The 24,775-nt window shown below is 40.8% G+C and overlaps 1 protein-coding gene across 8 annotated transcripts in view; it reads left to right on the top strand.

Annotated features, from left to right (window-relative positions):
• The window catches only part of FANCM (FA complementation group M), a 72,027-nt gene that overhangs the window by 25,545 nt on the left and 21,707 nt on the right, over positions 1–24,775 (top strand). For 5 of the 8 annotated variants that reach the window (XR_012622885.1, XR_012622886.1, XM_074821201.1 and 2 more), the window contains exons 5-13: positions 447–578; positions 1,364–1,496; positions 3,373–3,501; positions 4,017–4,118; positions 9,036–9,232; positions 9,905–10,111; positions 12,999–13,233; positions 18,042–18,199; positions 18,805–18,957. Coding sequence is in view for 6 of the 8 variants with exons in the window: in XM_074821201.1 (XP_074677302.1) it covers positions 447–578; positions 1,364–1,496; positions 3,373–3,501; positions 4,017–4,118; positions 9,036–9,232; positions 9,905–10,111; positions 12,999–13,233; positions 18,042–18,199; positions 18,805–18,957 (1,446 nt within the window). In the remaining 2 variants the exon portion in view is untranslated. The remainder of the gene's footprint in view (positions 1–446; positions 579–1,363; positions 1,497–3,372; positions 3,502–4,016; positions 4,119–9,035; positions 9,233–9,904; positions 10,112–12,998; positions 13,234–18,041; positions 18,200–18,804; positions 18,958–24,775) is intronic. The other 3 variants (XM_074821202.1, XM_074821203.1, XM_074821205.1) reach the window with 3 other exon arrangements.

Genomic DNA, 24,775 nt, shown 5'->3' with positions numbered 1-24,775 from the left:
GAGTTTGGTAGCTGGTTACCCGTCCCGTTCCGTTTCCTCCCTGCTCGGTCAGTACTCATGCGATCACAAAAGCACGGTGTGTGTTTCCCCTTCTCAGTCATTTGATGGATACGGGGTTCTCTTGGGGGCAGGAGGGTGTTTGTCTGTAGGACGGAGGGCACAAATCCTTATGCGTTCTACTGGTCTTAGAAAAAATTGTGTAAATTAGCCTAGAAACACCCTGATAATGGAGAACCTTACAGTGAGGCAGAGCACCAGGTTGTCATCTGGTACAGTAACAAGTTATTCAGAAATCAGTACTGTGTGTTTTGAAAAAGTCAATGTTTCAATAAAATAAATGAGCTGCTTGTGTTCTGCTGTGTAAGATCTGTAAAAATAAAACTGCTTCTAAGGACTAAATACACATACCTTCATATCTTCTGTATGTTTCTGTGTTTTGTTTGCAGGTGCTAGAAACATTTGCTGGACGCCTGATTAAAATAGGAGTTTTAGCAAGGCGGGATATTCCCAGCCTTACGAAGTACCAGATAATTCTAGCAAGGGATCAGTATAGAAAAAACCCTTCTGCACAAAATGCGGTAAATGTCTATTTATTTCACGTTATTAAATTAGTGAACGAATAGTAATGCTCCGTAGCGTACAAAGTTTCCTGATACATTTGAAGTTAGGTTTCCTTTGTAACATTCTGATTTTAGCCCTGGAATAAAATATGCCTACTTGTTCCACGTTTCTTGATGCTCATATGGGAAAGTTAAGGAAAAGATGAATGACTCTGTTTCCAAACTGAATTTGAGAACTTAGATTGTGATTACTGACTGCCAAGTTTACACTTTCCCCTCAAAATGACATTACAGCTCCTATTTGTCTGTAAATTGTCATGGAGTGTTCACATTTTGCAAACTTAGAAAAGAATATTACCAAGAAAAAAAAAAAAAAAAAAAGCGGTGTACCTTAAAAAGTACATTGGGAAATACACTTCACAGGAGGCAAGCCAGCTTCCCAGACTTAGATTTTGTAGCCTGGGTAGACATGCCAGAAATCTCCTGTTTTGCCAAATAGTGATGGATGGTTCAGCTGTCAGGTTTTGAGTGTTGCTGCGTCGAAAGTAATGAGCTAATCTGGGAAGACAATACAGGTATTTTGGAGGTGGTTTCGGAGGTGGAAAAAGATTGCCTTCATTGATCATTGGGAACTGTGTAACCTGTTTCCTGAAGGTTTTGACGGGCGGGCTACTCGCTGTGCATTAGTTTGTGCTTTGGCTCTGTTTCTCAGATGTCAATCTTGTTTTTGTCAGAAGAATTGCAGCATGATTCCTGCTGCTTATCGACTTCCTAATGTAATGATGGCTGTTTTGTTTCCACAGGGAATACATCAAGGCATAATTGAAGGAGATTTTGCACTTTCTATCAGTTTATATCATGGTTATGAGCTGCTGCTGCAAATGGGAGTACGGTCATTATTTATCTACCTTTGTGGAATTATGGATGGATCAAAAGGTGATGTGTCTTCAGAAACATCCTTCCTTTTGTCTCCACTCCTTCTCATTTAATTTACATCATCTGTTTGGCTGGTTTTGCACAAAACACCTTATATAATGGGTAGCTTGCAGATATAATCGGTATTTTGTTCCCTTTCGTCCCTACTGGAAGTATGTTAGCACAGTGTTAAAGATAGTGTGTATTTGGGAAAGCAAAGGTGTTTATATGGCAGCAGTTCTGAAAAAAATAAAGCACAAACAGAACTCAGAGTAAGTGGCAGCTATATCTCTGGAGAGACAGAGAATAACCAATAGACAATTTAAACTGAGAAACCGTTTGGTCTTGTAAAGCAATTCCTCCCCTATAGCAGAACTCCTGTATGCATGAATTTCAAGCATCTTTGCCAGAAGATTACAGATTTAGACACATCACATGAGAATTTCTGTCCCATTTGTGTGACATCTTCCATGCTCACTAAGCAAAATATAAAGTTGTTACTGTCCTTCTCTGCACCTCTTCTCATTTTCTGAAATGAGACGTTAAGAACTGTGCATGCTACTCCAGATGCAGATACAGCACGAATTCATACAATGACGCAACAATATTTTCTGTTCTGGCCTCAGTTTATTTTCCTAATTCTATCACTGACTATTGTGAGTCTTTTCCAACTCTCCACGGTCATTTTTAGACCTGTTGGGTTGTCATTGCTACCTTCAAGATCTGATTTGGTACTGACATCTTTTTTTGAGGGGACAAAGTTCAACATGGCAATGTCAGTCCAACTGCAAGGTTTTTTTTTTTTTTAAAACACTGAATGTGGGAGGGGAAGGTTCCAGCCATCCAGAGCACCCCACAGTGTGGCTCTCAGGTTTCTGGCTTCATTTTGGTTTACAGTTCACTCTGTAACTGTGCAGTAATTTATAGAAGCTACTTCGCCTACAGCGCTGCTTCGTTAAAAGACACTGCTTTGTCCTGCCTCTGAACCAAAAGCGTGCAGTGCTTATTTCATATTATAGAATATCTATAGGATATATTTTTATAGTATGCATGTGCTAAGAATTTTATGCTTTTGACATTTTTACAATTTATGACTTTCATATGGGCAGATTTTTACATTTCTGATGGTGTAGTGCTGCTGTTAGACCTTGGCACTGGAGAGCATTTCATGTATTTCCTAGTTTCTCAGATTCCTTAAATTCCTGTCTGCTACTGAAAGAATACTGGTGGGAAATAGTTCCAATAAATAGGTCTGCTCTACCAGTGCTCTGGTGAGTTTGGGTTCTGGTTTGAACAGAACAAAATTCTTTTCAACATTGGCATGAAGTCATTGATGAAACTGCTTAATTTTAGCTTTTAGTTTTAAGTTCCCTTCTCTTTTTCAGCAGCATTTCATAGAATCACAGAATCACAGGCTGGTTTGGGTTGGAAGGGACCTTAAAGCCCATCCAGTCCCACCCCCCTGCCCTGGGCAGAGACACCTTCCACTAGCCCAGGTTGCCCAAAGCCCCGTCCAACCTGGCCTTGAACCCTTCCAGGGAGGGGGCAGCCACAGCTTCTCTGGGCAACCTGTGCCAGGGCCTCACCACCCTCATCATTTCTGTATTGGATGGCTTTTCTAGTGCTAAAAGGGTGACATAAAACTTTTTAGTTTACTCGCAGGACCAGACTTCTGTCTATAGATATGTTTTTCATGTTTAAATTCTGTAACGGCACCTTCCCTGAAGAAATATTGATGCCAAACAATGTTTATTACATTTTCTAAAGCTTTTAGCTCTTGAAAGTTCTTTCAGCTCTTGGAAGGAGCTTGCTACTTCTGAGAAAGCTTGTGTTTTGGATAGCAAAAATTATATTCGCTCTGGAGATTAATACTAAGGTATTTCAACTTTTTACAAAGGGTTAATCCGTACGAAGAATGAACTTGGTCGTAACGAGGACTTCATGAAGCTGTATCAGCAGCTTAGAGACATGTTTTCAGACACATCTCTGGCTTCAGTGAATGGGAATGTTTACAAGAGTAAAACAGGTCAGTATTTCCCTTTTAGGCATAGAAAATTTACTTTCTGTTTAAATGAAACAGTAGACACCTCTACATAGTTTGTAGATGTGGGAAGCTACTCGTTATGATACACTCAGCTAGTATTCTTTATTCCAAATTGTTTTCCCCAGGCTCTTATCTAACTACCTATCTATCTGCTCTCAGTGGTTTTAGCAACCTTCAAACAAGTTTTCTATGTTTGAAGTTTTTAATTAATTTAAAACGAAAGGTTAAAATATTACTGTTTGACTGTATATCTTTTAGAGTGTGACCGTAACAAAAGTAACAGCGCTTTCTCAAGAACTGAGTTTAACAAATGTGCTTCTGTAAGTAGCTTCCTAATTTGTTTAGGTGACTGCAATTAGAACTAGCGTCAGGAATTTGTGTGTCTGACTCAGGGAATTATAACGGGAGGAAATTAATTTCTCTAAACCCTCATATGTGTTGCAAGTTTACTTACATCTTTAAAATTACATCTTTAAATTGCTTTATTTCATTTTCAGCGTTAGAAAATAAAAAGGAATTTATCTATAGCCATCCAAAATTAAGGAAATTGGAGGAAATCGTAATAGAACACTTCAAATCCTGGAAAAAGCGATGTTCTGGTAAGTGCTAACAACTCAAAAGAAAAAGCATCTGTTGAACCTGTGGATGAAAACAAGTAATACCCTATTGTTTGATTTCCCAATTTGTTCAAGTGCTTCTTTATTGTTTTGTATGTTTGTGTATCTTATGGAAAAGTCTTCTTTAGGACAACTATACCATAACATTTCTTTAAGAAAAAACATTCTGTAAGTTATCATTATTAATTTGATATAAACTCTTCTAACAGCTTAGTAAAACAGTGACAGTAAAATCATTCCTAGTGCTACTGTGTCTTATGATTTTCATAGTCACAGACTTTGTTCTGGAAACCATCTCTCAGGGCAGTGCTACCATTACCTCCTGCATGGTTAGATGCAACACATTTATGGAGCTTACGGATAAAAGTTCTGATATCCAGGCTGTTGCCAAGGATGACAAACTCTGAGGCATCCATTTGAAGTTTAAAAACCTTCAATTACATCCGTGTCTCATTCTTTTTCATCTTGACTGAAAGGGAGAACAAAAATGTGTCATACAGCAGCATGAGATTATGAAGCAAAGTATTCTGAATCCTTTGGATGTTTTAGGAAGTTTCAGCTTCTTGATCCAGTTGTTGCTTTTGGAATGCTGACATCAGTAGCAATTTTTTTTGAAACTGCTTCACTTTTTTCCTTGTCTGTTTGGATCTGTGTGCTCTATGACGTTCTGATAATTTTGGATCTGCCCTTCCGTTTCGTTTTGGGGGTTTGTTTGCATTTTTTTTCTATCTTAGATGCTTGATTCTCAGAATACACTTTAAATGACTGCTTTCTGGTAAGCAACTTTAAGTTTCCTCATTTCTGTTTTTGTTAGCTTATAATATGTCCAAATGAATTTAATCAAATTACCTTCTTTTTTTTTTTTTTTCCCCCTTTCCATTCATACTTCTTTCTGTCCTCACTGCCTCCCTCCATGCCTCTGTCTTGCTTCCTGTAACAACATCTCTAAACTGTTGCCTTTTGTTTTCAAACTCTGTATTCTGTACTGAAGTTATTTTAACTAAGTTTAATATTCCTCCATCTTCTTTTGAGAGCATTGATTTTGCCATCATATGAATCCCGTCAGATATGTTTTTCCTTGCAGTGTTGGTTAGACAATGTCTCTTACTGTCACTAACAGGTAATAAAGATACAAACGCTCTGGCTTGCATCTGTGCGCATGAGTACCCATGAATCATAGAATAGTCACAGAATGGTTTGGGTTGGAAGAGACCTTAAAGATCATCTAATTCCACCCCCCTGCCATGGGCAGGGACACCTTCCGCTAGCCCAGGTTGCCCAAAGCCCTGTCCAGCCTGGCCGTGAACCTTTCCAGGGAGGAGGCATCTACCACCTCTCTGGGCAACCTGCTCCAGTGTTTCACCAGTCTCATCATGAAGAATTTCTTCCTTGTATCTAATCTAAATCTCCCCTCTTTCAGTTTAAAACCATTCCCCCTCATCCTATCCCTACCCCCCTGACAAAGAGTCCCTCCCCACCTTTCCTAGCTGTCAGTCTTTACCGTTACAAATCCAAAATTGCAGTAACTGTGCAGGAAGAAATGCACCGTCTTTTATAGCGTGAGTGGTGAGCTGTGGTAGCGTATCCGGTTGTATCTTGAGTTGGGTATGTTAGATTTTCTTCTGTCCTTCCTCGCTCCTGATCCCTGTAACCTCCTTTATCCTCGTAACTCAGGTGCAGGGCAAGGCCTTGGGGAATATGAAGCAGTGTCTCAGTGTGCTGAACAGTTCTCTAGATGCCTGTAGTTAAAGTGAGTACAACCAACCAGTCCTGGAATCTTTGTGTATGAAGCAAGGCCAGAAAGCGCTTTACAGTTCAGTCTGATCACAGAGCTGGAGGCATTCTAGTACCTCAGGGAACGGAGGAAGGTCCAGCCTGTGTCTCCTGAGCTTGTGCACCTCCAACCCCAGTGCACTGGGCACTTGACAGAAACACTGAGACAATGTGAATTTGTTGATTTGCCTTATTATTCACTGTGTCATAGCTATCTCTGAGGATACCTTTTGAGCAGTAAACCTGTATTTCTACCCCTACTCCCTGTTTCTTGCAAGTAAACTCTAAATTCACACGTACACAAGTTACTACACCCTCAACTCTGGGTTTGGACTCTGACTGGATAGAGTACACCCCAGTGTCCTGAGTTCTCCCTCCTCCAGACAAGAATTTGTCATGAGTGTCAATAAAAACTTGAGTACTTATTAAGATTCCAAACTTAATTGCATGTATCTTTCTTCATTAGAAGACTCTGAAATAAAAGCCTAAATCATTACGTGAGCAGTGGAAAATACATTCTGCATTTTTTTCAGGAGCTCATGCAAGTGTGTGGTATCTCTAGGGGAAAAAAGCCAGAAGCAAACAAAACCCCTGAACTTAACTCTGCTCTCTTCCAATTGTGCATTACTGAATGATTCTGAATCACAATTTACTGTGTCCACGGCTGTGTAATTTTTAAAGTGAATAACTACTTCTGCAAAGCATTTTCCCTGAAAAGCCCTACATTAGAGACAGACAAGGGGAGCGTTATTAACCTCAGGAGCAGCACTAGCTCTTTTTCCTCCATTTGGAGTGAAACCTCTCCTGTGAGAACTGGTGGGAGTCGTGCTGAGCAGCCTGTGCAAACTCTGAACCGTTTCTAACTAGTGACCAACCAGGTGAAGTCTAAGCTTCCTGACCACGTAGCTACAGCCCCTGCTGTGTGAGAGGCTCTTACCAGTGATTGAGGTCAGGGCGAGATAACGTTCTGGCCGGCCCTTAAGAAATGTTGGCTCAGCGTGATGAGCTCCTCCCGGCCAGTCTTCCATACCTGGATTGCTTCTCTGATTGATTGTGGGCTGCTGATGTCTTGAATGTTCTAACTCTGGTTTTGGATAAGGTCGAGGAGGTAATGGCAGCAGCGTCACGTTTTTTACAATACAGGGACAGATTCTTTATTGCTGTTCAAGTCATGAGAACGTGCTAAAAATAGATACAGAATAATGTTGTTCAGAATAAAGTTAGCGGAGGAGAATAATATGAACTCAGGTAAGTAAGATTTCTCCAGCCTGCACCTCTTCTGGAATATATATATAGCTTGTCAGTCTGCGCAGGGTGGAAGATTACGTAGAACACATTATGTCAGTGTGGCAACTGTCTAGTTTCTAGCTAAAAATACTGAATCGTAGTCACCGTTTCATTTCTAGGCCTTCGCTGGGGACTGGTTTCTGTACTTGACAGATGACCTCCCGTATCACCTGCAATTTCCTGACATGCTGCAGTAGAATATCATAGAATAATTTGGAGTAGTTGGAAGGGACCCCTGGAGATCCTCTTGTCTAAGCTCCTTGGTTGTCAGCCTCGAGAGTGAAATTTGTTTGACCAGAGAGGTACCTGTGAATTCAAGGCTCATCTTAAAAAGAAATGGGGAAAATGGTTAGCTTCAGCTTCTCCTTTTTGGCTGAAGCTGCTGAGAGCATTTCTGCATGTAGATATGCACGACTGAAAACTAAACCAGGATTTCTGGTAGTTGATCAGAAAGAAATATATACTTATCTGTTACATGTGATGCTTTAACTTCAAAAAACAGCTTGATACTGGGATTACAGGCATAGCATGAAACTGGTGTCCGTTCTTCGTGTGTTCGGGGAAACATCTTTTTGCACATTTAGTCTTGAGAATTTTAATTCCTTGTCTAACCTTTCTTTTAATGAGATAAAGGTGTTTTGCGGAGAGTTGTGTAAAAGAGGAGATCTTCAACCCCTTTGATTTCATCTGAGGGCTATGGCTGGGTAGCGCATGCAAGCTGTGCCAGTTTTGGTAATTCATTATATCCCTTTAGAGAGTCTCTTTTTAACATACTGGGTTTTTACTTCGTAGCACACAGTAACGGGCATGTTGGTTTAGTATTTGGACAGGATAAAGGCTGTTCAAGACTTGGGTGTTGCTTAGGTAGCTTTGGCTTGTGCTCATGAAGGCAGATACCCTTAAATGTTTAAAAAAAAGAAAAAAAAAAGAAGGGAAAAAAAAAAAGTTGAGTAACTGGAAAAATGTGTGATGGTATAATGTAAGAAATGTGGTTTTGGTCAAAGGCACCTTGCTAAGAAACCGTGTAGCAATGGAATTATTTTTCCCTTTTCTTTGAAAAGTTATCTTTGGTACTAAAACAAGAGATATAATCAGTTATGACGACAGATCATTTAGAAGCAACAGATTATGGTATTAATTTTTCACATTTCTGCTGTTGTAAGGATCCTAAGCTGTGGAACTGGAGATGACTTTCTGTGGTAGATCATAGAAAGCTGATACACATCTCTTACTCCACCGTGCTGTATCCTAGACCAATGGTAACAGGTTTTTACCACTATATATTGCCAACCTCATCTGACTGGGTATTTAAGTAGCAGATTTAGAAGTCACATTGTAGCCTCTTTGGAAAAAAGCATCTGAAACTTTATTTCAAGAGACTTGCCATCAAACCTGAGCTTTGATGGTACCTCAGATATGAGACATTCTCACCATGGTTGGTGTAAATTCTCCAAAATTAGAATATTGCTTTGACGTCAAAGAGGAATTGTTTGAGCAGGTGTATCTCAGAGCATTTTCTGGGAGGTTGGTCTAATTGTCAGTTTTCTCTACTGCTTGGGTTTTTTTCATTTATTTACTTAGATTTTAAAAAATTAATTAATAAATTATTATTATTAATCGATATTTTATAATTTGTATAAATTAATAAATAAATTAATAAAAATAATACATTAAATTTCTTTTAAAGGAAATTTCTTTGAAAAAGTCAAAATGGAGTATACTTGGACAAAATCTTCCCACTAAGTGAGATGAGAGCTGTGAGTGTGTAGCTTGTGGGATGGACCTCTCCTTACTTTTTTATTGGCAATAAAAGTGCTTTTCTGGCTTTTTAAAATTGAGCAGATCAAGTCACGACTGGAAGCACATCTGTGGATGCTGCAGATACCAGAGTGATGGTCTTCTCGTCGTTTCGAGACAGTGTGCAAGAAATTGCAGAAATGCTTTCCCGGCTCAGTCCAGTTGTTAGAGTAATGACGTTTGTTGGCCACTCCGCAGGAAAGAGCACGAAAGGCTTCACACAAAAGGAACAACTTGAGGTAAAGACAAGATATGACTTGTATTAGGAAACAGTGATAAAGAGTATCAGTTGTGTAAATAACAACGTGAGTACTGATACAGGTTGCATGGCAGTGACTGAGCTTTAAAGTGCCAGCAGTAAATTCCTATGTAATTCAATTGCTTTCAAAGTGTCCAAAATTACACTCACTGAACAGAATGTATAAGTAGAAATATTTTATATATTTCCATTATATTGACAACTTCTAACTTTTACATATTTGAAAATCTGTGGAAATACTCAAATACTTGCTTAGGGGTTTTTTTTCCTGGTAGTTAGAAAACATAAGATATATCCTTAAATGTTGATCTAACAAAGTTTTTTTAAAAAAAACCCAAACAAACAACAAAACTATTTAAAGTTGGGAAGATCAATTTTTGAAGAATGCCATGGTTGGAGTCCGAATAAGGTGTGATTTTTATTATTTCCCCCCTCACCCCTTTATTTTAGAATTGAAGGGTTGATATGTCAGTGTTGATAACATTAGTGCATGGTATTTGATCATAAGGTAATAGTTGAGAAATTCAGAAAGACTAAGTTTTGTAGTTTTAAAATACAAATTAATTTTTTCAACTTCTGTCTGAACCTAGAACTGCAAAGGCTGTATAAGGTCCCTCTGGCTAACCTGTTACACCTAACTTTGTTTATTCAGGTGGTGAAACGCTTTCGTGAAGGTGGCTATAACACTCTGGTCTCTACCTGCGTCGGGGAGGAAGGCTTAGACATTGGGGAAGTTGATCTCATCATCTGCTTCGACGCCCAGAAAAGTCCAATTCGCCTTGTGCAGAGGATGGGCCGAACGGGGCGCAGGCGGCAGGGCCGGATCGTGGTCATCCTCGCCGAAGGGCGGGAGGAACGGGTGAGCGTGGAACTTTCTTCTTGCTGGGAGGACAAAGTGACTTGTTTAGTCTGTTCCAGGAGGTTGTACACTGTGTGTTAAAAATCAGCAATCCTGAGCGCCCCGGCAGCATCTAAACTGTTCCTGCTGGAAAGTGTAACAGCCCACGATAGTCTACAAATATATATGCTGTCTCAGTGTGAAGGGCTTCAAGCCTTTGTTCTCAGTAACACTTATTTTGTAAATGATAAACTGGAACTGGGAAAATACAGGGGTTTTGCTAAGGATACAGAACAACGTGTGGAAGGAAGAGGGATGGGGCTCTGAGGGCCGGAGGACTGGAAGCGACTCTCGGCACTGCTGACGACACGGCGCTTTCAGACAAGTGCTTAGCGGTGGCAGGCTCGCGTCTGAGGTCTGAAGGGATCAGCTTAAGTGGAAATCTACTTTTGCTAAATTCCTGAACCTTAGCGCTCCACTCAGAGTATAATTAATTGTCTCTGAGTGCAGGCTGCCCCTTGGGAAACTAGTGTACCCGTGGAAGAGTTGTGAGTTGTGTGGGAGCAGAACCAGCGCCCTGCCCCGCTTCGTCCCGCAGCCACCCCACTGCGAGGGCTGCTCCAGGCCCCTGGGTTTAGGTGGCAGGAGGCAAGGCCGTCCCCATTGGCGTCACTCGTGGGTGAGGTGGGCTGCGGAGTGATAGCAACCCGCATCTACAGTTTCATCCTGCACACCCCATTGAGACATGAGCCATTTTTCGGGTGCACGTCACTGGTCTGGCTGAACACTGATGCTGTTCTTTGTTGGTTTTGTTTACTTGAGAGGTTGGTTTTGAGTTGAGTCAGGTTTCATGACAGGGAAGTCTGAGATCTGGGTAAGCTCATTGTAAACCCAAAATTTTAGAGTTTTGCTGTTATTTCATTTATTCCAGTCAATGTTGTGCCTCTGGTTTAAATTTGTAGGTAGCAGGGATTTAATTCTAAATGAGCGTCCCAAGAATCCTGCCTGTGGAAAAAAAGCTGCTTTGAAGGGATGTGAGTTAATTATAAAAGTGAATGGTATTTGTAAATAGGTATTTTTCCATGCTGCACATGAAGACTGTTTACTACTGAAAGCTCCACTCTGTAATGGGATATTAAAATGATCCCTTAAATTCCTTGAAGTTAAGCAGTTGGATTACTGGGTTCTTCAGATTTTCTTAGAAATCTTTGAGGCAGAACCTTCCCCTCAGGTAGGATAGTAATTTTATATATATATTTTTTTGTTTTGACATCATGAAATAACTTTAATTGCTGAACAATATTGGCTTTGCTTGTTTTTGATTGAGTCTCCTTCCAGATCTGTTAATGTACAGATTCTTCCCCATCACATAACTTGCAGCTAAGTAATTAATGGTCTCATGTTAATTTGTGGGAATTTGTTTGCTTGGAGTTTATTTAAAATCAAACCACTTCAAGTCAGTTATACAGCTTCTGAAGAAATTTTATTGGGAAAAATCGTTATGCAGAGGTCTGGAAGTTTGGGGTTGGACAGGAATTTCTGTGACAGAAGTGTTTGTGGCCTTGCTCGGCCCTTTCCCGGCCACGGAGCTGTCCCTGCGCCGGGCATGCGCCTGCACCCTGCTGCTGCCCTGGGTTCCCTGGGCGTTCGCTTTACCAATCTTCCACCTTTCTGGCTCGGCCGTGTGCCGAGATGCGCGGTGTTTTGATCTGGGTTTTCTAACCTCTTGTGACAGCTCAGCTGCATGTGCATTGGCCTGGAAGGGAGCCGATAGCTGTGGATTTGACCCCGTACAGAGAAGGGCACAGGGGAGCTCACAGCTTCTTGGGCTCCTGTCAGGCCAAGCTGACACTCTGTGGCACAGAGGAGAAGGAAACGTTCTGAGTAACAGCAAAGTAACAGTTCTGTTAAGCAATTAATTTGGTAATACAATTTTTGTTTCCATAAAGAGACTTTTTTGCCTATTCTAGGATGCAGATGTTTAGTGGAATGCCTGAATTTATTAGAGCTAGCTGTTAACCTCTTCCAGTTTTATTCAGAGAGAATCTTTCTGTGTCTGTCTGCCCCAGTCCTGGCTTCCAAAGATCATCTCTCTAAAGGCCTAGCTGCCAGACTGCGAGCGCTTAGCCTGCCTCGCCGGGCATGCCGGCCCCATCCCTGACCTGTTGCAGGCACTCGGAGAAGAGGATTAGGGCAAGAAGTACTTGGAGGAGGGGGAGTTTTGGGGGGGGACGACCGGTTTCTTTCCTTAGTTGTTTCATCTTTGTCTTGGTTTCTCTGTTGCACAAGAAAAGTGGAATGTAATTAAAAGGACTTGGAGCATGTATGACATTAACAAATAATCTTATGCCTCTTTTTTGCTTGACCTCCTTTCTTTGTTTTGATGTAATCTAATTTACATCATCCCCGAATCCATTGCAGATTGTAAATGCCCCCAGGCAAGGGCTGGGTTTCTTTTTCTCTCCAGTGCTGTGCCTGCTTCTGATCTATTTACAGAGTGTGAAAAGCTGTACAGTGTTTTGTGTTGTTTGTAACTGAAGAACAATCACTGTTCTTTGGTACCTCCTTGCTTTTTGTTACATTGGCTTTGAATGTTTCCCCCTCCCTGCTTTGGTTACCATAGTGTGGAGCATACTGCCAGTCTTGATCTTGCAGTTGGAGAACTTGAGCAAGCAGTTAGGTTGACCTAACTGATGATAGTCACAGAAGAGGGAATATGGTTGGCTCTCAGGGCATCATATTTTGTTTTAGTTGTATTTAGGGGGAAAAAAAAAGAAAAAAAACCCCCAACATCTTGATGATGGAACACAAAATAATGAGAAACCCCACAGATACTCAGGTGTCTTTTTACTTTTGATCAAGTCCTAAAAACCAATCCAACAACATATGATTTGTCTTCTCTTTACAGACTTACAATCAAAGCCAGTGTAACAAAAGGAGCATCCACAAAGCTATTTCAGGAAACAAAACGCTTCGTTTCTACCAGCATAGCCCACGTATGATTCCAGAAGGCATAAATCCAAAGTTGCATAAAATGTTTATTACTGCTGAAAAATATGAACCAAGCAATTCAAGAATGCTTTCCAAAGAGAGAAGATCTGGTTCCCTCCAGCGCAAATCTGCTCTCTTTTCCTGTGTCACCGGTAAGAGGATTATGGTGTTTCTCTAAGCACTGCATAAGCTGCTATCTCATGTTGTTAGATTACAGCATATCAAAACTGTGTGCTCACACGAGTTTTGGGTCTCTAGCAAAGGTGTAATTTCTGTCAGCTGTAGCCTTTCTGCAGGGATACTGTGCTGACTGCTGCTTTGATTCCTCATCCTTTAACATCCGCAGATCACTGGTCTGTCCTTAAATATCTGTGCTTCAGATCAGACATTTGTTTCATCTTTCTCCATAGAGCTTCTTGTGGAGTCAGTGACTGACAGTCAGAAACTCCAGCCACAAACAGAAGAGGCAAATGTTAATGATATACCTATGTCAGGTGGCATAATTGTCACTTAAATGTTCAGTGACAGTCCGATACCAAATCTGGTTTTGAGCTTTAGCAGTTAGGTTTAATGGGGTTTTTAAATACAAGAAGAGTATGTCTTATATCTTTATAAATGGCAATAAAACAGAAATGCTTGAAAACTAAAGGATTTTGAGGGGAGGAAAAGGAGGAATCAGGAGTAGGATATTTATGAATTGCACACACCCTTGGAGGAAAACTAATCTAAGGAGAGAAATGGCTCATTAGCTGATGCAGTTACATGGCACTGAAATTCTCAGTAAGCTGAACAAAATTATAAGATAGGAAGAATGAGTTAAGTCTTGTAAATACTTGGAAATCATCATGCTTGATCTCTTTGGTTAGGTGCTTTCTGTAAAGACCAGTAGCGACTTCTTGAAAGAAGAAACTCCTAAAAGCCTTGGGAAACTTTCTGTTTCAGTATACGAGTAGTTCGACTTTAGATTTAGTGGTTTTTAAATGCTTCTGATCACAAAAATTCTTATTATCAAAACCTACACCTGACCTCTTCCCAAACACCAGGCAGGGCAAACCAAAGGCCGAACACAGCAGGGGGAAGCAAGCTACAAAATCAGGCAGAAAAAAAATTGGCTTTCCCTTTGGCCTCCTAAGCATCCCCCATGTTGCAGGGTAGAAATGTAAAGGAGAAGAATGAGGGTTGACAAATCCATTTGTACTTGCCATCCTCAGCCCAGGCTCTCTGTCAGTGACGTGCTGCTGGCATGGCTGATGATGCTCCCAAGGGCGACATTTCCTGTTCTGCCTCGGGAGCCTTCGCTAAGGGACACTTCTGGGGTTTGTGCACAGCCCGAGGGTGGCCCGAGAGGAACACCAGGGATGGGATAAACAGACACAACTTGCACGAAAATAAGCAGAGCAAAACATGGAATTAAAATAATCATTTTAGAACGTTTGTAAGTCTGTCCTAGAAAACAGAAATGAGAGGCAGGGAGTGCATGGAGAAGATAATATGCTGAAGACATTTCCTGCTGAGGGACCAGCACTTCAAAGGCTGTAATTACCAGGTTCCTTTTGTGTGAAATAGGTTAGCAGCTGCCACAATCGAAGCACAGTGTGCGTGGAGGCCTGTCGGTCGCTGAAGATGAACACAATTGACTGCCCATATTGCAAACAAGTGTTACGGGAGTGCAGATTATTGAGCACTGGCTTTGTGCTGAAGTCCCCTCATTACTCTGTGAAGCAAGTGGCTGTTTCTGATTTTAATGATACTCAAGATAAACCTGAAAAAGAAGAGAAAGAAAGGTCTTTATTTTTTGCGTTTTCTCCTTTCCTTATGTCAATGCCCCCTTCCGCATTAGGAAATTGAAAAAGCCAGCAGTGATGAATAAGCTGTGTATGTTCTCGTTTGTGCTTTCAACTTTTCATTTGTTCTTGAGGTTCCATTGATCTTCGGGTTTGTCCTTGGAAGGATACACGTGCACAGAATCTGAAGTATCGTGGGTAGAAGTATCATAGTCATCTTGAGCATTCTTCCTTTCTAGTCAGATATTTCCTGTTCTTCTTAGTTTGATTCAATTTCTATTAATTTTACACTATCCTTCCACTTGAAAACTTCTTTCATAAATTTTATCTGTTTGTCGGTACCAGGATACAGTATTCTTGCCTTGCCCCATCACTAACCAAATGTGTTCTTCAGTTGTATGAGCTTTTCTTCAAAATTACAGCAACAGGAGCAAAAATCCCATTACTCGGCAGTGCTCTTATATTGTTTCTTCTAATTTGAGATCTTTTCTCTCCCTCAGTTTTGTGGTTTTATTTTTTTTTTGTTTGTTTGGTTTTTAAAATAGTTTGCTAAAATTGAGTAGCATATTAGTAAGTGCAGTAAAATCAAAAAGCATTTAAGAATAGTTTTGCACTTAAAATGACTTGGACTCATTGGAGGAAAAATCTCCTAACAAATCTCTGGAGAGAGCTCGTGTATTTATGCTCATCTTTTTTTTACTTTATAAAATGAGAATAACTATCCCATAAGATAATTGAAAAGGTGAAAGTGCTGAAAGATCTGGATAATTATCTCTAATGTTATTATCTTTGCAAGTTGTCTGCCAGTCTCCCCGCTCTGGGAGAGGTATGAAACCGCAAGGGGCACGGCAAGAAGCAGCTAGCGTGCATTAGAAGATGCTCTTCCCATACCCTCCTGTTCCTGGTAGCTGAATGTCGTTTTAAGCTATCGATAATCTATTTCTTTTTTCTTTTTGCATTGCATTTGTCTCGATGACATCTCATTTTGTTAATTCTTCTCGTTCTTCACAATTACTCCCCCCTTTTCAGATTGCATCAATTTTGAGTTGCCTGTAGCTTTGTTTTTTGTCTGATTTTACAATTTCACGTTATTTCTTTAATTGCTGTTTTTATCTTAACAATGCAATCTTCTTTTACTTCTTTTTCTAAAATATACCAACACCTTCTTTAGTCTTTAGACCTTTGTGGTTCTTTTATGCCTTTCCAGTTGCCTTTTAATGTAGTTGTGGCAAGGCCTTTGGATGGCTGATAAATTTTCTGAGTTCATCTCCTATTTGCCTTTCTTGGGTTACACCTTTCATTGTTTTCATGATGACAGCTACACAAAACTTGCCTAATAAGGTGGTGGGGTTTTTAAAACTTGTTTCAGCTACGCCTATTTTGAATTATTTCTTTCAGCCCATGATGTGACTTCTCCAAAATACCAATCGCATCTTCTTCTCTAGTCACGCCTGCCCTAAACCGGCCACGTGGGCTGTGTGTGGGAACACCAATATCCACTGTACTGGCCAAAAGTGACCTCAGCACCACGTTGTGCTCATTGCTTTACCTGTCCTCCTTCCCTGCCCACTTCCATCTCCCACATCCACACCCATCTAGTAAAGGAAGCATTATTCTGTGTCGGTAGTGCATAATTTCTTAGGTAAACCAGCAGAAGTTTCGGGCCGTTGAAGTTTCTTTTGCACTAGCAGCTGTCTTTGTAGTGAGAAGAGGGACAGCTTATGACAACGGATTGGAGGTGTCGTGGCTGGCTGTACTGTCCTGGTCGGTGTGGTGCTTCCAGTTCCTTCTTCCTTGCCCTTAAACAGAGGTTTTTGCTCTGAGAACTGACAAATTCCCTGCTGGCTACAGGCTAAATCCACCTACTTCCACCCCTCCAGGATATTTCTTGCTCTCCTCCCTGTTGAAGGGAAAGGAAAATATTTTGTTTCTGGAGAAAAACGTGGAAAGTAACATTGATGATTTTAATGATGTGTTTGTCTTTGGTAGTATGTTGCATTTGTAACTCATTAAATGTTCTTAAAGATAATTACCCTTAAAATGAGCCTGTGCTACTTCGCATGAAGGGGAAGGGCTGTTGCTAATTACTAAATTCAGCGGGGCATGGTGGTTCTCAGCTCTGTATCCAAACAGCCTCATCAGTCTCGATTAGGATGGGGATTTTCTTCTGTAAGAGCTGAAGAGCTCCTGATACTCTGCAATTACTCAGTAGTATACAGCTTAGGTTTCTACAAAACACTGTAAAAAGCTAGAGCTTATTTGTATGACATTAATGAGATATGTGTGTCTCGTGAGATTTTATATTCCTTAAGTGGGTCTGTCCTTACCTTTGGTCTGATATTACCCATGATCTAAGCTATAAATTGAACTATACTGGCACATATGTTATTATTCATTATATATTCTGCTAATCTAGTCAATGTATTTTGGAAATGTCTTTGGCTCCTTTTCTTAATTTACTTCTAGTTTTGAGAACTCTTTCACCCACACAGTGTGTTTTAGTAATCTCTGAACTGTGGGTTTATGTAAAAATGAAGCATTTAATAATTTTCAGTATTTGTAGTATTCTATTCAGCTGTAATAACTCCTGATTAGTACTTTAGTTCTTTCCCTGCTCCTGAGGAATTTCCATAGTACTTTTGTTTCTGTCCTCTCATTCATCTGCATGTCCTTAATAGAGGAGATTGAGTCAAAAAATGACTAACAGATATTTTTGTCATAACAAATTAATGTTGCTTTTCAGTATTTAAGGAGTAACTGTAAAAAAAAAACCCAACACTTTTACTTATATGTAGTTTGTTCCCCAAGGTCTCCAAGACACACATTTAGAAATGCAAGCCATATGCTTTCCCTGTTTGCTATACTGTCTTCAGGGCCTATAGGTATTTGATATAGATATATCTCTATTTATATCTGTCTGTCTGTCTATGTCTGTCTTTGTTTATATGATGCCTTCCCCCAAAACAATTGTTTAATAGATAGATTACTCCATAATTATAACGCATACAACTAATTTGGTACTTGTTTCTGCATCAGATTCTCTATGTCTGGTTTTGCTTCTGGCACAGAGAAGGTATTTTTTCTTTTGACCGGTGTCATACAAAGTTCTTTTTATTCTGTGTATGCTTTTTCTTAAAGTAGATAACATTTTCCTGTTATTGTTTTTCCCCCCACAGGCCAAAAGCAAATACACTGTCAGGAGAATTGGTCTCTGTCACCTGAGGAATTTGAAATATGGGACAGACTTTACAGAATTAAGGAAAGTGATGGAATAAAGGAACCGGTGCTGCCTCAAAGTCGGTTTGAAACCTTAGAAAACCTGGAAGAAGTATCAGTGAGTTTAACCTAAACGTAATATTTCCTTTGACATGAGGCCTAAAGGATACCCTAAGTAACAAAGGTTACTCCTTCCTTGAAGGAGGTCGATGTTAAAAATGAAATTTTGAGATTTATATGTAGGTTTTTGAGGTTAAGAATGTAGGAGTTAGATGTTTGTAATGGGTCTTTGAGGTTAGGTCTGTAAATTAAAAATACATTAAGAAGTCTCACAGTATCCGTTGAGTTCTGTTCCTGTTTCTAAGAATTCCATGCAGGATGCTGTATTCATGATGGTTTTATATCCACGCTTTTTAATTCCCTTGGTTATAGAACTGTAAAAGTGTTACTGAAAGAAAAGCTCAAGTTCTCTTTTCTGATTCAGAGAAAAGCTTTGGAGCTTTTGTCATTTCACCACTTAAAACAACCTGTCTTCTATGGAAAGCCATGACAACACAAAGCATGGAATCGTTTTTATTTAAACCAGACTAAACATTTGTGACAGTGTTTAGATACTTTTCTGCATTCACAGTATTTATGGTCCCTGGCAGAGAAATAGACATTAGTTTGGCTAAACAATTTCTTGATTAAAATCTCCTTGCCTATCTTAATTTTGAACTGCAGAAGCGTGAGGAGGAGGCCACTCATGAACTTTCCTTGTCTGAATGGAGAATTTGGCAGAATCGTCCTTTTCCTACAGCCATGGTTGATCACTCGGATCGTTGCTACCATTTTATCAGCCTTATGGAAATGATAGACCTGATGAGAGATGAACAGGTAAGGTGGTTACGTTTGGCTGCCTGTAAACATGCACAAGTATTTAATGCACAGTTAGGCTATTTAAAAATAATATGTGCTCTAGTTCTGTCTGGTCAGCTGAAACAGAAAGTGGGGCTGTTTGCATGGGGCTGTTAGGCATCGTGAAATGAATAATGTGTGTTTAATTTTGTTTCAAAATGTCTCCCACTGGTGTTCTGTAATTTTAACCTTTTCCACAGAAGTTGCTTAAACTAGTGTTTCCCTGCACAGAAAAAAATAAAAACAAACCACCCATAAATCATTCTTTTTTTAATGGATCCAAGTACTGGTTTTTTTACAAAAAGACATTAAATATGAGAGCTATATATGTCAAGGAGCAAAGTCACCAAGAATGGTATTAGAACTGTTGGCAATAATTTTGTATCACATATGTACCTCAAATGCATCCCATAAAAATGATGCGGGAATGCATTTCGTGTTTTAAGGTGGTTGTGTTTTGAGGCTTTTTGGTTTGTTTTCTGTGAAAGCTTTAATAAAAAACCTAATAGCTCCTGAGAATTAAAGGATAAGAGGAGGGCAGTCAAACAAACATGGATGAAAACCATATGGGAGAGGAGAATTTTGTTTACTACCAGTTATGGATAGCAGATATGCCTTTGTAAGGAAAGGCACATACAAGAAAATGTGTGCAGTGGTGGATCTGTTGACAGTACTGCAGACATCAGTTGTTCACCACACTTTTCTCCTCCAGTTTAGCTTTTCTGGGTTCCACACATACTGCTTTTAGTGTGTTGAAGTTTTCTAGGTCATCAGAATCTGTTGCTAAGTTGCCAGTTTCCTGAATGACTAGACTAATCAATGAGGAGAATAGAGACATTGTAGCTGTACTCCTGGCTAGGAAGGTGTGTTAATGGAAGGTTGTTAGTAGACTTTCAGAGCTAAGATGAGTTTCTCCACTTTGTCACAGAACAGTGGCTTCTTGACTTCTTCCAGAGCCTGTGTTCCCAAGCTAGGGTCAAGAACATACTGCCAGAGAGGACTCTGGGGAGAGTTCAGGTGTAGAGAGCCCAAGGAATTCGAGAGGCAAAGAAATGGTTAAAAATTTTAGAATTGCTCTTCTAACTGAGGACTTCCCTCCCCACCACCAAATCCAGCGCATGAAGTACAGGTGATTTAAGTTCCTTTTGTAAAAGTGTATCGATACCAGAAGTCTGTTCATGTTCCCAGGTGCCTTCAAACCAACGTCTGGCACCCTTAAAATAATTTACAGCACAAATTTGTTAGTCACCAAGCAAGTCTTCTGTCTTCCCCCAACTCTGCCAAAGTGAGTGCCAAGAATTGTAAGCAAAGCAGAGTTTTACAGAACTTTTACAGAGATAGGTCTGGCTGCTGTCCCTCACAGGAGTGAGACAGCCCCGCTCACCTACCAACAGAGGGGATGTCCCTTAACAGGCGGGACCCAAAACTGTGGCTTTTTACACTGTGATCATCACTTTCCGTTCTGCTTAGCTCTGGTGATGGCCGTCCAGCGTAGGCAGGGTGCGTGGTGCTGCATTTTCTGTGGAGTCGTGCTGACATGTGCCATCGTAGCTCACGAGCTCTCCCCGGTGCAGGGAGCAGCCCTGCGTACAGCACGTTGTAATGCTGCAGAGCCTGCAGACAGAGTCGTGGAAAATGCTGGAAGATCTGCATCAGAAAAGAAGGGATACAGCTATTAATTGATAACAAGTGATAAACTTGCACTATTTCTAATTTAACAGCTAAATGTCAGCTTAATCATGATGTATTGTAGGTATTGCTCTCACAGTTGGAAGACTGGGACTGCCTGTTGTCTCATTCAGCTGCCTCCCAGCTCAAAGTTTCAGGCCTCATCTGGATTGATTTCCAGCCAGCTTTCTCTGATCTGTCTTAACTAGTCATAGGTGGAGACACTGAACTTTCTCACCAGTTAGAGGAGAAATCGTAACTGGATGTCACTGGCATGCTGAAAACACCTTCTAATGACTCCACTGAACGTGAGAGGTTACAACATGACACATCACTCCACCCTCTTGAATTCTTCTAGGGAAAAAGAGAGTGCTAGAAGTAACTCTGCCCATGGAACGGGAACTCTGCCCATGTCTGACAAGGCTGGTAAGGCAGAACTGTAATCGGCACTGACACCCAGTTTTTAAACTTCAGTGGTTCTTGGCCTCTCTCTTATATCTAAACCAAATTGTCAAGGTTCAGGGACATCAAAACTTCACCATAACTGTTTCACAAAAGCAAAGACGCAATGGGTCTTATTTTGTCAGCACTGACCTTACATGTAAATTGTATTAATATTTTCTTAAGTTCTCCTTGACTTCTCTGAAAGGCCCCGAGACATTTTTATTGCTGACCCTGACTGTCTGCACCTTCAGCAAGTTGGCAGGTGACATGCTCCCTGCATGTCCAGAGGTCCCTCAACAGGATGGCAGAAACCTCATGACAGGGCAATGAGAGCAGTGGTGCCCTTGGGGCAGCAAAGGCCACGGCTCCCCAGTGCCATCAGTAGGGCAAGGGAAGCGGTTGTGCTTGCCCAGGGCACCGACAGCTCAGGACAGGAGCTGAGCCTGGATTAACGTGTCCCCGGCATGTTACACACACCCAGTGTACAGCACACGGACGGGCTGGGCTGGTCCCCGTGCAAGCGTGGTGTTTACGGGCTGCTTCTGACATTCTTGGTGAAGATTGTTTCCAGAGCAAGTTTAAACCTTCAGAAGCTTTGCTTTACTGTAGTGTTGAGGTGTGTCGTGAAATTGTAGGAAGCGTTATTATTAAACAGTGGGATAGCATAAAGGTGTATGACTCCAGCCTCTGGGAAATGACCTTTAGCAGAAATTAAGACTGTAAAAATCTATCTAAAACGTTAGTCTTAGATGAAAACAAGTGGATGGAAACAATAATTGTTTTAGCAGTGATTCAGAGGTTTTTGCATGTATGTACTGTGCATCCAAGTTCCTCTTATAACTATTCTATTGCCAAATGTACCACTGCTAATTTGTCTGATGTTAATTTACAGTTCTTCATAGCAGAGAGATTTAAGACAAATACGAGTCAAACTATTTCCTCAAATAACTAAGATATTGAACTTCAAACCATAGTTCTAGTGATTATTTTCTTACTGAGGGAAAAAATATAAGAACAGACAAAGCATGATTTTCCTATGAATAGCCAAATGATCTGGAAGTTTCTGATGAGACTACTTATTTCTTGGGAAGGATCTCATTCAGATATTAGTAGTAACCTAATACGAGCCAGCTCAGGAGGTATCTGTGTGTTCTTTATGAGTGTTTGCTTTTCTGTTACAGAAGAAAGCTTGGGAACTCACTGATGTGTAACTTTCCTTTCCTTGTACTCATTCAGTGATTCCAAGAAACCTCCTGTGCAGTTGTGTTGTGCATAACAGATTAAAAAAAGTCAATTAAAAGGCTTAGATATTTTTAAATAGATGAAGTGAAAATGCTTGGAAAAAAGATTTTTTTACATTGTATTTATATGCTCTTAAAAACTTAGAGAAGAAGTTGGCACAATCAAAAGAAAATAAAAAAGCAAAAGAAATCCCAGCTACGAACCCTGCGACAGGCACATCCACTGCAGAAAAGCCTTTAATGCCTGTGTGGCTTTATTACTACAGCAACGAGAATGGGGCAGATGGGGTTGGATTTTCTACAAGCCACGAGCGGGGATTTTTTGTGTAACATGGTAACAAATCAAGTTGTCCTTATGCAAAATAATTCAATAGCTTTTAAGCATTTTTGAAAATTAAACTGTATTGTTTGGAAACAAGGTCAGGACAAAGTAATCATTTTAATTGAAATGATATTTGTCCAAGTTTCTGAGGATAAGTAACAGAAAATATTGAAGTGCAAGTGCATTTTTTTTCTGGAAGGTAGGCAATTCTTAATGACTTTTTAATTGTCAAATGTGGGAGGATGACTATGGGTATCTGTTTCCCACTTCAAATTGGCAGTGGGAAGTTACAGTCAGATTAATTAGTCTCCCTAGAAAGACAAAAGCAAACCCAAAGACTCCCATTAGGAGGATTGCTTCTCTTTTTCACTCAAGTAATCTCCGATACCAAACACCTGGGGAGACAGGGTTTAGAAGATGAACCTGGAACAGCTGCCACTAAAATCATCTGTCGCTTATCATCTGTCTTGGGTTGCCTTGAAGGATTGATCGGATGAAATGCATGACAGCAGGGAAGATGTTCCCAGGATACCCTGAAATTCCAGAGATCCTGAAAAGGCTTTCCATGATTTAGAAGTTTTTAAATCAGGGATGTTCTGGGGGGAAAACAGAGTGTTTCCAGACAACTGTGACTTTTTTCCCTGGAGATACCAAATGCAAAGTTAAAAATTATTCAAATAAGGACAATGAAATACTTTTATTTTTGTTTTAGACCCTCATTGTCTCTGGTTAAAATCCTTATCTGAGATGTGGCAAGGCTGCTTCCCCAGCCAGTAACAAATCATTTAAGACAGCAAATGACATTTAATTACAGTGTTTATGGTGTGCGGCCTAATGCATCTGTGGAGCTGCTGGCTTGAGCTGTGGGACGCTGTTTCTTGTTTGGGCACTGGATCTGGCTTAAGCAGCAGAGAACAGATAATCAAAGCCAATACCCCGTCCTGGGATTCTCAAAAGAAAGCTGTGCAGAGGTGGCCCAGCTTGTTCTTTATTCCAGAAAAGCCCAAGGGGAGCACGCTTCCCAGCGTGAAGGTGCAAGGGTGTCTGGTTTGTTCTTAGAGAGAACCTACAAGGCCAAAAATCCCACTTCTCCAATTAAAATAGTTTCTTTGTGCCATATTGATTCTTCTGATCTTGTTGCCAATTGATTTGAGTCCGAACACTAATTGAGACCCGGGTTAGATTGTTCAGACCTTTAATTGCAGGTGCTTTCTGGTTTTAATGATCCTGAGGGGTTTTGTGCTCTCAGCGAGAACAGAGAAGTAAGAGTGATTAGGCAAAGGCTTTTGGGGTGTCAGCCGTGGGCAAGGGACAAGGGGATTGAGCAGATTGTGTGGCACCGGGAAGGGCTTAGCTGGGTTAATTTGAGACAGTATCTGCCATGTTGAGGGGTGACTGCTCCTGGAGCGTGCCCCACGGAACCCTCCCGCAGCCCTCCTGCCGCAGGTTCAGACATACAGAATCACAGAATCAACTAGGTTGGAAAGGAGCTTGAAGATCCTCCAGTCCAACCATTAACCTAACACTGCCAGTTCCCAACTACACCATATCTCTCAGCGCTATGTTGACTCTACTCTTAAACACCTCCAGGGATGGGGACTCCACCACCTCCCTGGGCAGCCCATTCCAACGCCCAACAACCCCTTCTGCAAAGAAATACTTCCTGACATCTAGTCTAAACCTTCCCTGGCGCAGCTTGAGGCCATTCCCTCTTGTCCTATCGCTTATTACTTGGTTAAAGAGGCTCATCCCCAGCTCTCTGCACCCTCCTTTCAGGTAGCTGTAGAGGGCGATGATACCAGCCAGAAATGTTCTTTCCACCCAAGTGAAGTGATCCCAGTTTTCTGGAAAATGCACCATAATATAACATCTTTTGGAAAGCAAATAAAATATCCAGTGTGTGATATGGGGTTACCAACTTCAATCTACAGACAAGAGGAGCTTCAGGTGTGTTCCGTGGCGTGGGAGCTGTAACACCACGGTAGAGCTGCCTGCCTTTTGTGGGTGCTATTGGTATCTCCCTCCCCACTGGCGAGAGGGTAGCAGAGTCTGGCTACTGGTGACTTTTGCGTTTGTTCCAGTGTTATTTTATTTGTTTGGGGGGGTGTGTGCGTGTACAGTA

The sequence above is a fragment of the Strix aluco genome, chromosome 4 (assembly GCF_031877795.1).
Source record: "Strix aluco isolate bStrAlu1 chromosome 4, bStrAlu1.hap1, whole genome shotgun sequence".
NCBI classification, from domain to species: domain Eukaryota; kingdom Metazoa; phylum Chordata; class Aves; order Strigiformes; family Strigidae; genus Strix; species Strix aluco.
This window is presented reverse-complemented; position numbering and strand designations above follow the sequence as displayed.